The sequence below is a fragment of the Puma concolor genome, chromosome E3, assembly GCF_028749965.1.
Source record: "Puma concolor isolate L17-30 chromosome E3, mPumCon1.1.hap2, whole genome shotgun sequence".
Classification (NCBI taxonomy): Eukaryota; Metazoa; Chordata; class Mammalia; order Carnivora; family Felidae; genus Puma; species Puma concolor.
The window spans coordinates 4,145,279-4,156,677 of record NC_141682.1 but is presented as its reverse complement, the minus strand read 5'-3'; the positions used below and the strand labels follow the sequence as shown (position 1 = coordinate 4,156,677).

At 64.2% G+C, this 11,399-nt stretch overlaps 1 protein-coding gene across 1 annotated transcript; it reads right to left on the bottom strand.

The window, feature by feature from the left end:
• Window positions 1–22: 22 nt before the first annotated feature.
• AP5Z1 (adaptor related protein complex 5 subunit zeta 1) lies at window positions 23–10,889 on the bottom strand. Its single transcript, XM_086691832.1, has 17 exons — window positions 10,780–10,889; window positions 7,740–7,877; window positions 7,284–7,470; window positions 6,538–6,682; window positions 6,228–6,343; window positions 5,637–5,805; window positions 5,156–5,296; window positions 4,837–4,874; window positions 4,597–4,759; window positions 3,950–4,128; window positions 3,180–3,322; window positions 2,760–2,900; window positions 2,039–2,150; window positions 1,662–1,759; window positions 1,055–1,187; window positions 762–976; window positions 23–569 (listed from the first exon to the last, which is right to left on the bottom strand). The coding sequence occupies exons 1-17, from the start codon at window positions 10,818–10,820 to the stop codon at window positions 299–301; spliced, it is 2,430 nt and encodes an 809-aa protein (XP_086547958.1). The 5' UTR covers window positions 10,821–10,889; the 3' UTR covers window positions 23–298.
• Window positions 10,890–11,399: the final 510 nt, after the last annotated feature.

The window sequence follows — 11,399 nt, the reverse complement described above, 5'->3', positions numbered from 1 at the left end:
GCCCCTGCCTTGTGCACACAGATACTTGCGGAAAGAGGTTTATTTTTGCTGTACCTTTTCTTGCCCGAAACCAGGAACAGCCCGAAACAGACCAAGCAGATGCCATCCAGCCCCAAATTATACCTGTGTTACCACACGGCCCACCAGGGTTGGGGAGAGACACAAAGAGCCACCGACTGAGCACGTGACGGTCCTGGCAAGCACTGAGGGACCCAGACCCACCCGGGCCTCCTCACGTCCCCTCTGATCACGGGAGCCGAGGCCCGGCCCTCACGCCGGGCTCTTCGTCACCGTCCTTTCACCCCGGCAGGAGGCCCGTCTCCTTCTCCACCAGGCGGCTGACGGTGCGCAGGGCCAGGGGCAGGGCCGTGTTGGCGTCGCGGTGGTAGCGGGGCTCGGACACCTCCGTGCTGGGCGTGAGCACGAACTGGGCCACGCTGGGCATCTTCAGCAGGGTCAGCAGCTCAGCGGCCCGCGTGCGCACGGCTCCCGCGTCTTCCTCGCGGCTCGTGGAGCTCGGGGCTGGGCTCTGGGCCGGGGTCCTCATCTTCGACAGGAACAGAGAGACCCTGAGGATGAAGGGACCCAGGTCCGCTGCAGACGTGCCCCGCACGTGGAACGGGGCCCCCCAGCTCGTGGGGCTCGAGCTGGAGAAGCGAGGCGGCGACGCCAGCAGCCCTCCCCCCGCGGAGCAGGCATCCGGGGCCCATTCCCTTACCCACGGGAAGCCTGTGGGTTTCCCTGTCCGGCCGCGACCGTACCTGGGAATCAGGTCTTGGCTCCGGGAGGCCAGCTTGGTCAGCGTGGTCATGAGCACGGTGACGACCTGCGGGGGACACCTGGGGAGGGCGGCCGACGGGCGGGACTGGGTGACCTCGAACAGCACGGCCTCCAGGGCCTCGAAGAACCTGTTGATCTGCTCCACGGTGCACCGCCGGTCCCACGACACGGACAGGTACTCGCCGATGGCCCACACCTGGGTAGGGACAGACCTCAGCCCCCTGCGGGCCGCCCGCCTCGGGAGCGGGGGTGCTGGCAGGGAGGCCGGCCTTACCACGGAGGCGAGCATGGCCCCTCGGCCCTGGATCCCGCTCACGCTCCCCACGAACTCCAGCAGCTCCTTCGCCAGCTCCACCACCAGTGACGGGTGCAGCGCGCACAGGGCCAGGAACCGCGAGCTCAGCACCCTGCCCGGGGAGGACCCAGGTGGGCCGTGGCCACCCCCAGGCCCCAGGCCACGGCCCCTCACCCAGAACCGCAGCCAGGGGACAAAAGAGAAGGCTCTGAGCACCAGGTCGGGGTGCAGATAGTTCTGGCCCCTAAAGGAACCCGCAGCCCCTCCACCCCCGGGGAGGAGGCCGGGGCTGGCGAGCGGCCTGGGCACAGGCCCGTGTGCATCGGGCCCTCCGAACGGAGAACGGGCAGCCCAGAGGGCTCCATGGAGAGGGACCTGGGCCAGCACGGAGATCACAGACGTGGGGGGAGGGACGGACACAGGGACGGAGCGCTGGCCCGGTAGCTGGGCCTGGGGGTGACGCTAGGTGGCAGCTGGAAGGAGGTCAGCCACAGGGGGAGTGGTGACCCGGAGCTGGGACCTGAGAGGGGACACTGAAGCTGCGGGGTGTGGGGTGTGGGGAGCGGGGTGTGGGGTGCGGGCCCACCTGTGCACGTGGGCCTCGTACTGCGGCACCTGAAAGAGGGAGTCGCTTCTCTCCAGGAGCAGCAGCGCCAGCTGTTTGGTCAGGGCCCCGTCGGCAAACTGGGGGTCAGGAGGGAGAGACCGACTCGGTCCCGGTCCCGGTGACATCACCTCACGCCACGCTCTGCTCCGGTCCCAGCCGTGTGTGCCAGTCCCGGGCAGGTCCCAGGGCCCCCGTTCTGGGAAGGAGGACGGGCCCCACCGCGGCTCCCACCCTTCCCCGTGACTCTGGCTGAGGCAGGCTCTGCAGAAGTCCATTGCGAGGATGCCATCCCTGCGCGCGTGTGCAGCCCGTCCTCCCTCCGGGCTGCCCCGGGGCCGTGGGTGTGTGAGGCTCACCTGGGTCACCGCTGAGAAGAAGGCCTCAAGCAAGGTGGGCACGGCCTGGGCGCACTGGACCACACGGGCGCAGCTGGCCAGGGGCTGCAGCAGCCGGTGGAGTGGCCCCAACCTGGAGGACACAGCGTGGCCCATTGAGTCTCCGCCCACACGCTCCCCAGAGCCCACACACACGCCCTCAACACATGAACGGTGGGCCGGGGCCTGAGGGAAGAGACGGCGGTCAGAGCGCCACGGCCCGGGCCACATTCTGTGACACCGGCCTCCTCGGAGCAGGGCACGTGTCACCACGAGCGTCTTCTACCGCAGCTCTGCCCCCGTCACCAGGATGGAACACAGGGAGGGCTGGAGTGGGGCCAAGCTGCGAGGGATCTGCAGTCGGGATGCCCCGTTCTGGTCCCCAGGCTCCTCCTCCTGGGGCATGCTATGCCTCAGTTTCTCCATCTGTGCAATGGAATCTCCACGGCACGTACCTCGCAGGGTCACGAAGACTGACCCAGGGAGCCGGCAGGGAGCTGAGCACGAGGCCCACGTCCAGGGAGCACCCATGATGTGGCCATTGCAGGGTGGCGGGGCAGGGGGGGGTCGGCCACGCCTGCCTCTTCGCGTCAGGAGGCACAAGGCCCAGGGGCAGAAGCAGGGTCCCACCATCCCTGGAGCACGCTCTGGCCGCACACAGCAGGTCCCAAGGCCTCGGTGCCGCACCCCAGAGTCCCCCCACCTCTCCGTGGTCCCGCTGGCCGTGGCACGCAACAGGTACTGGAGAAGACCCTGGAACTGGGGGTCCCGGGAGGCCTCCAGGCAGCTGGGGATCTTGAGGGAGGGGTCCCACAGCGGCCTCTCGGATGTGGCTGGCGACAACCTGTGAACAAGCAGGTGCCTGAGGCCGGGCTTAGCTCGTGGAAAGACAGAGCAGACGTCTCCGGGATATCACAGCACCTGAGCCAGCGGGCCTCAGGGTGATGGGAGCGGGCCCGGGGCACGGTGTCTACAGGGCGAGGCTCCACCTGAGAGAAACGGGCTGGGGGCTCCAGGGCCCGGGGATGGCGCCGACCGGGAGGCAAAGAGCCAGAGGGAGGCGCTGTCATCGGGGCAGAGCAGCGGGGGCGGGGAGGGGCCGAGGCACGCCCCCGGGGCTCACCTGAGCTGAAGGTCCAAGGCCGCAGTCAGACAGGGCAGGTCCAGCAGCGCATGAAGCACCTCCACGGCTGTGTCCGCGTCCACCAGCGACGGCAGCAGAGCCACAAACTCGGCCGTGAGCGGCGGGCTGTTCCAGGCCAGGAGCTGCAGGGACAAGTGAGGCGGCTCGATGGGAACGGGAGGGCCCGTGTGGGGTGCACAGCCCAGCAGCAGGGCCGTCGTCTGGGAGCCCACGGGCCGCCGCAGAGGGAGGGCGCCTGGATCCCAGGTTGCCCATCGGCAGGGGTGAGGGTCCCTCCTGTGATCCTGGAGCCTGAGACGCTCCGGCCTGTTTGCCCTCTGTCCCTGCTCTGATTCTGCGTTCGCTTTCTCCCGACAATCAACGTCATCTCTTTCCACCTGCTGTGGGATTTTTTTCCCCCTCTAATGAAAGGACGGTGTCTCTAGCTGAATTTGCAAAGGCCACGCAGTGACCACGACCGGTCACAAAAGACATCGGAAGTCAACAGCACCAAAGGGCTGCGCACAGCAGGCAAGGCTCCCGGATGAAGGGCTGACCGGATGTGACCATCTGGACAAACCCGTGAGAATAAACCGCTGTCAGGCCCCCTGTTCCTCTGAGGGGGTCAGCACAGGGCTCTCCCCCCTGGCGTAGGTGCTGTTTCCATGTGACGCACGGACCCCCAGGCCGCCCCACGGTTCACCCTCCACCCTGTACCCCCACCCCCCGGCCCCCAGCCCCTGGCTCTGGCCAAGGACGACAACACGTGCCTTGAAGAGGTTTGGGAAGCTCCGTTTGAGAATGTCCAGGTTCCTGCCAAACAGGGGAAGGTTGTCTCTGCAGAAGCACGTGAGCTCGAAGGCCAGCATGGGGCTGTGGAAGAACTCGGAGGGGGTCCTGGTGAGCAGGTGCCGGAGGATGGCTTCAGAGTCCACCGCGGCCGCCTCCCCTGAAAGGCACCAGCAAGGTCAGGGCCGGGGCCCCGGCAGGTGCGTCCCCACCTCTGCTGCTGGCTGGGGTCCCTCGGGGTCACGGGCCAAGCCTCCGAGGCCACACGTGTCTCCGGGACACCAGGGGCTCTGGGGTGTCCACCCCGCATGAGAAAAACCGGCTGAACTACGTTCAGTTCTTCCCGAGAGTTTCTGGTTACAGACCGATCCCTCTGAGGGACGTGATGCGGAACGTTCTTTGGAAGGTACTGGGTTCCACGGCCCCTTCCACGAAACTCTGGTGAACACTCACGGCCGGGAGTTCCGAGGTCAGCGTGAAGTCGCTACCTTTTCATTCGCTACATCGACCCGCCGAAAAAACGACACTACCTGCTGCTCACAGTCCCTCAGAGAGCGAGAAGAGACAGGCTGTCCCGGGCCGGGAACCGGACAGCCCCCGGGAGCCCAGGCTCAAGGCGGAGGCTCACCGTGGTTCAGGAAGAACTGCGCGATGGGCAGCAGCGTCCGCACTCGGGCCGGGTCCCCGCAGAGGCGCGCGTGCAGGGCCTTCAGGCAGGACAGGGTGCGGTACAGGAAGGAGGGGTCCTGCCTGCAGAGCACGTCCAGCACCAGCACGGCCTCCACCAGGCACTGCGGGGACGTGGGGACACGGGGTGGGCTCGGGTGGAGCCGGGGAGCCCCGCGTGCCCCGCCCGTCCCGCACTTACAGCTTTCTGCAGGTCTGAGTCCCCCTTCCTCAGGGCTCCTGCAGAAGGAAGACGGTCCCCCGGTCTCTGTCAGCGTCACAACAGTGAACGAGGGGTGCACTGTCGTGGAAGCTCGAGGAGAGGGCGGGGAGCCATCCGGGAGCAGAGAGCGGCCCCCGGGGCGGACGAGACACTGGGACAGACGCCCGGGAGGGCCGGGGACAGCTTCTGTCCACTGCCCGGCTCCCCGGGGTCTACGTCTGGAACACAAAGCCCCCCGGGAAAAAGAGGCTGCCCCACGTGCCCCACGAGCAGCCTGGGACGTGGCCCCGGGACTCACGCCGGGTGCTCTGCTCCGCCAGGCGCTGACAGTACTCGAAGGCTTTCTCCCGCAGCCGCTCCCGCGGGGGCAGCAGGCGGCCGGCGGTGGAGCCGGCCGACAGCACGGACAGCGTGGAGCCCTCCAGCTCCGACCTGTCGTCTGGAAAAGACAACGAGGCACTCGAAGGGCGCCCAGGCCAGCCCGTCCGGGGGCGTGACAGTCACCGGGGCCGGTCTCACCCTCAGCACACGCCCCCGTGGAGCGGAGGTGTCTCCGCCCGCGAGTCCAGCTGGTCTACACCGCCGGTCTGACCGCAGAGGAGAAAGGGCTCGGGGGAGCTCTCCGGACACCCTGATGACGTCCGCCCTCTGTGATCACTCCGGATCCCGCCCCAGACCGGGCAGGGCCTCTCGGTGCCGCTGAGGCTCGGCCGGGGCTGCCGGCGTCGCCTGCAGCCTCCCCCAGACCCCCTTCCCGTGGCTCCCCCACCACGTCCCACCTGCGTCCGGGGTGCTGGGGCCCTCAGGGTCGCTGCGCAGCAGCCAGGCCCGCAGCATGGAGAAGGCCTGCACGTTCAGCCACTGGTCCTCTGTGAAGTGCTGGCCCGTGGACAGCACCGTGAAGAAATCCGTGGCCACCGCCCCATCCACCTCGGTGACAGGGCCAGGCTGCGGGAGGCGAGGAAGGATGCGCAGCGCTGTGGGGACCCGGGCTGGGGAGGGCGGAGACCACACGGGAGCGGGGGGGAGCCCCGCCTTCACACCGGGTGTGGCCGTCCACGCTCGAGAAGTGGGGGCGGCCCCCGGGACAGGAACGGTCCCGTTCCTGCATAAACGCTAGCGCCCGAGTGGACGCGGCCCCGGCAGGTAAGCGATGCTCGCCGGCGCGTTTGGCACACGACGTCCCGGGCTGGGGGGCCGTGACCCTGTGAGACCCAAAACTCCCTCACCCAAGTGGAGACACAGAGGGATCATTCTGGAACCAAGGCGGGTGGAAAGACGGGAGGAGCTGAAGGGACCCTGCGGGCGAGGCCGGCCAACGTGGCCCGGGGCCGCCCAGGGACAGGAACGGTGGGAGTCCCCAGGCTCACCTGCCGCCAGGCTCTGGGTGTGGAGAAGAAGCCTCCGGAAGTGTGCGCCACCCCTTGCTGGACGCTGGCGTAGCGGAGCCAGTCCACCAGCCGCTTGCTGAGCTGGTTGGTCTGGTCTGTGGGTCAGGGGAGGGGGGGGAGCGGGGATAACAGGTGGGAAATACGTAAATCCCCAGATGCGGGCTGCAAGGGCACTCGTAGGTCTTTCTAGAAAACAAGCAGCTGCTCCCGACAGGGTGCTGTGCCCCAGGCCGCCCCGGACCGCCTCCCTCTGCGCCGCCCGCACGGGCCTCTCCGGGAGGACGAATACCTTCGTGGAGGGTGTGCGGGGCGAGGTGGGTGATCTTGGACACGACTGGGAGCAGGTGCCTGGGACTGGGCCCCTCGGGCTGCCGGCTCTCGAGGATCCTGAAGACACGCTGGCCCACGCTCCTGACCTCCCCCTTCGGGTCACCCTTCAAACAGAACACAGGTGGACCGGAAAGCAGTGACTTACGTCGGCATGAGAGCGACAAGTCATTTTGGTCTGAAAACTTCTGGAAAAGGACCGTCCGGTTCTGAAGGCTGCTGCTCTACTAGCATCGTTCTTTTGGTGACGTCACCTTTTACCCGTGTCCAGGACTGGGGCCTGGATTGGCCTTCACAGAGCCCTGCTGCTTCCCCAGAGACGAAAAGGAGACAGGAGGAGATGGGGGTAGATAGGAGTGGGGGCGGGGAGGCAAGAGAAAGCGGTAGGTGGGGGGGTGGGGAGGCAGCGGTGGGGGGAAGCAGGAGGTGGCGGGGGGGGGGAGGCAGGGGGAGCAGGGGGGTGGGGAGGCAGGAGGAGTGGGGGGAGGCAGGGGGATGAGGAGAGATAGGTGTTTCTGTCGCTTCTACAAGCACACAGGTGTCGGAGGACTAGTACACGAGCGACAGCCGGAAACGTGGCCGAATGGAGGGGGAGGCCAAGCCGAGCCCGCCTGTGCCGCAGGTCGGTGCCCGCAAAGGGGCCGTGCGCCGGCACCCCAGGGTGACCTAGGGCAGGGAGGCCCACTTAAGCAGGGACGGCCACGTTACCTGGGCCAAAAGCACAGAGGCCACCAGACTCAGCTGCCGGGCGCTCTGAATGTGGTCACAGGACAGGCTCAGGTCGTCGCGGGGCGACATCTCTCTCAGGATGGAAGCGCACAGGAGCTGGAGCTGCTCGGGGCACTTGGGCGAGCACAGGGTGGCCTGCAGCAGGTGCACGCAGGTGTCCTCCAGCCTGGGGGGTGGGGGGGGGCAAGGCCGTGTGAGCAGGGGCCATGTCCCAATAGGAGCCCCTGTGGGGCCACCGCCCCGGACCGTCCGGCAGGCAGAGAGAACGTTCTGGATCCGAGGGCCTTCAGCACTGGCTCAAGTGGACGTAAGACTCAAGCGTCAAACGCGTACGTTTGCGCCAAGCTGCCCCGCGCTGGCGGGTATCCGCCTGCGGCCTCTCGTGTCGGGTGCCTGGCCCGGGGCCCGCAGCACCCTAGAGACCATCACACTCACTTCCTCTTGTATTTTGTGGCTGACACGATGAGGAAGAGCCTCTGCAGGGCGTCCACGGCGTCGGGCCCCAGCTCGTCCTTCTGCAGCAGGTTAACGACCCGGGAACAGAACTTCTTCAGCTCCTCGTCCCGGATGTCCCTGAGCAGAGAGCGAGGTCAGCCACCTGGTGTGCTGCCCTGAACCATGGACAGAGCAGCTCTCGCACGGGAGGAAACGCCCATCGAGCAGGGTAGGCCGGGTGTGGGCGGGAGAGCGATTCTACCATCCCGTGGCACCTCCGCCTCTCGTGGGGACCCACCTGATTACCCGGCCTGGTTCCTCCCTCCCTCCCTGGGGCCCAGCCATCACCGGGTCCCCTCCCCCCTCCCCTGGCGGGCAGGGCCGTGGGGAGACCACCACTCCCGACAGCAAGCCCCGATAGAGACCACACGCATTCGGATTTGGTTGTCCCAGGAGCGGAAGAACTAAAACCGATTGGGTTTAGGAGTCCGTATTAAGGGAGGTTTAGTTTGAAGTAAGTTGCTTTTCAAAAGATCCGCTCAACGAGCCTTGACCTTCTGGGACAAGAGCAGAATCTCATGTATTAAAGGACAAGTGTAGTGACATGTAAGGTATGTGTACTACATACAGCTTCCTATTCCAGAGTTTAATCTGCCTGGTTAAAAATAGTATCTATTGAGCTTTGACAACTGGTAAGACATTGAACAAAGTCTCAAAATGGAAAGCCGGTTTTAAGTTCTGTTTCAGTCCAGAAGGTAAGAGAAGACAACATGCCAAGGAGACGTGGTCCTAGGGACCTCCGGGGTGGCTGGGTGTGGGGGGGGGTCTCGGAGAAGGCCCCCATCTTTCCCCGAGCCACGACTAAAGGCCACCGAATCCCCGCTGGACCCATGAGATGCTCGAACTCGGGAGAGTCTGGAAATCTGAACCACTACAGATGGGGCATCTCCAGACTTGGACTGATGAGAAGGTTAAGCAGACATCGGGAGCTGGGGTCCTGGGGTCCTGGGGCTGCATCTCGTCTTTCCTGTTCTTACTTGGAGGCTGGCGGATAAAGCTCAATGAATCTGCCACCACTTCAGGTCTCCCTCTCACCTCCCAGCCCATTTTCATTTTTGTTTCCCTTTGACGTAGCCAGAGTCGGATTCGGTGACCTACCACGTAACCGGCGCTGTGGGGGGAGGACACAGAAAGACAAGAGGCCGGGCCAGGTCGTTTCTAACCGGGTTAATGGGACTGAAGCTACCAGACCGTCTCAAAATAATATGGGAGGCTCCTCCTCCCAAATGAATCCTTTCCAGCATGTTCCCCATGTTGCAGGATGCTTTCTAAAACCCAGTCTGCTCCAACCCCTCAGTGGCTTCCCCAGGGCCATCAGAGCCAAGCTCCTACTGACCCTAACAATGAGTAGAGGGTCCCTGGCCTTCCTTAGTTGTTCTAAGAATCCCACAGTTCTGTTTCCCCTGCTCTTGCCCCCCGCCCCGGGCATGGACCTTCTGCCTGAAATACCCCTGACTTTATCCCTTGCTGGTTATCTCCTCATGCAGAGCCTCCAGTTGGCTGGAGCTTCTGGAACTGGCCCCTGACTTGCTGCACTCTGCACACCCGTTCTCAGAGCCCCTGTCCTTCACTCAGTCTTCAGCTCACAAGTGATGCTCCTGGCCGCTTTTTCCACCCTTGCTTTCCAGCTCTGAAGAATTCAGAAACAAAAACTCACTCCAAATCCTAACTCCCGGACATCAGCAACTTATTTTAAAGTGCTCCCCCAAATCACAGGCTTCATTAGAGCCAAACAGAGTGAAAACCAGTGACACGTGATAGGAACTAGCTTTCCTCAAACGCTGAGAGAGGGGAATTGCATCACACGTGTATTTCACTTTTGGATATCGAACCACACTCTACCTTCAAACCACCCACACTCACCCGTCCAAGTCAGCGCGAGAGAAATATTTAGATGGTGAGGGCTAGTCATCCTGCCTTTCATTCCACGAAATTTATGACCAGGAGCAGAGGGGAGTTGGGAGAAATAAACCCACTGAAGTTCTGAGTGGGTGTCTGCTCTTAGTGTCGTCCGGCAAGAACGTGGGCGTGGCCATGTTGCATCTTGAGGGAGAGGCTGGTATTTAAAGATACCTATTTTCACTTCCTACAACCCCTAAATTCAAGTGAGCAAGAACCGTAACATTGGAACTTGAATATTGGAGTATCTGCCCAACAGTGATGGAGACACAGACGGGGCCACAAATCGATGAGGCACTTTCCCAGCAGGGTCATTTTGGCCACATATTTTTGCCCCGTTCACAGCCTTTAGAACCTAATACACATTCAAGATCTCACTTCACTAAATTACAGCGGCTTCAGCGATCCTAATCCTTCCCACCAATCGGTCCAGCGCCAGATCGAGTTTGGGGGTTTTTAAAAAAAGTTGACCACGGGCATTTTTTTGGATACAAGTAGCTTCAAGTCTTACACCATCTGATGACGGTGGCGTTTTAGCCCTGGCCCCCTTTCTGCTTTGTCTCATGACTGGTTAGTTGGTGGGCAAAGGGCTACCGATGAGTTAGTGGCGATCCAGGGCCAGCTGGGGGCCAGAAACAGGTGGGTAATTTCTCCACTTATCTAATCCCTCCGCAGGAAGGCGTCTTTCTAAATCGCAAAATCCTCCCTTGGCTCCCCCACCCCTCCGATGGTATCAAACTCCTGAGCCTGGCGCTTGTGCTCGCTGCTGTGGCTCAGTCCCACCAGGCTCTCCAGCCTCTGGGTGGCTCTGTGCTCCTGACCCCAAAGCATGTGGGAGCTTCTGGCTGTCACACTTCCTGCTGGGCGTGGGGCGGGGGTGGCTCTCACCCACAAGCCTTCGCCAGTCCGCGGGGCCCCATCCCGGGCCCCCAACCCCAGACTTGGACGGCGTGGCCTCCCCGTCCCCCTGGTCGCTAGAGCGGGTCCAGGAGGGCTGCTTGGAGTCGCCACGCACGGGTCGCCTGAGACAACCACCCCCCCCCCCCCCCCGCCAAGAGCCCCCAGGGAAAGGTCGGGGCACCTGGCCTGGTGGAGCAGACTCTCGGCCCCCGCCGTGAACATGTCGCCGCCGCCGCCAACACCGGCGACTCCGGGAGCCCCGCCCGCAGCCCGCCACTTCCGGGTCGCGTCACGTGTCGCGTCACGTGGGCGGGGCGGACAGGCCGCCGACCAATGGGCTTTGGTGGAGCAAGTCCGAGGGGGCGGGGCCGTCAGCGCTCGCGCCACGGGCCCAGGTGGGTTCGCGGTTGCCTCAGTGGGCTGCGGACCCCGGAACCTTGAGACCTGGGACCCCGAGACCCCGGAACCTCGCCCCTTCCCCGCGACCCCGCAACCCCGCAACCCCCAGCACCCCGTGACTTCAGCACCTCAAGGCCCCAGGTCCTCCCCGATGGATTCCGGGTGCCCGGTGCCGTTAGGAGGCGGCCTGCCTCCGGCCGCAGCGCCATTGTCCCACTTGTAGGTGGTTACCTGACCACAGACGACACCGCCTTCTGCGGGTCCGCTGCTCACTAGGGCCTGAAACGTGAAACAAACTGCGGCGTGTGGCAGTTTGCAGGGAACAGCCGAACGCCTCAGCAGTGTTTTCTTCTGAAGCTCCCCTCTGTGTGGCACCGATCTAGGCTCTCTTGGTGCTTTAGA

What these genes read in the sequence shown, in the direction of transcription:
- AP5Z1 (XM_086691832.1), bottom strand. Translation starts at nt 10,820, where the DNA reads ATGTTCACGGCGGGGGCCGAGAGTCTGCTCCACCAGGCCAG. An exon ending in GCCTTGGACCTTCAGCTCAG is followed by an intron (nt 2,901 to 3,179) that starts GTGAGCCCCGGG and finishes GCTTGTTCACAG; the next exon opens with GTTGTCGCCAGCCACATCCG. An exon ending in GCCAGCGGGACCACGGAGAG is followed by an intron (nt 2,151 to 2,759) that starts GTGGGGGGACTC and finishes TGTGTCCTCCAG; the next exon opens with GTTGGGGCCACTCCACCGGC.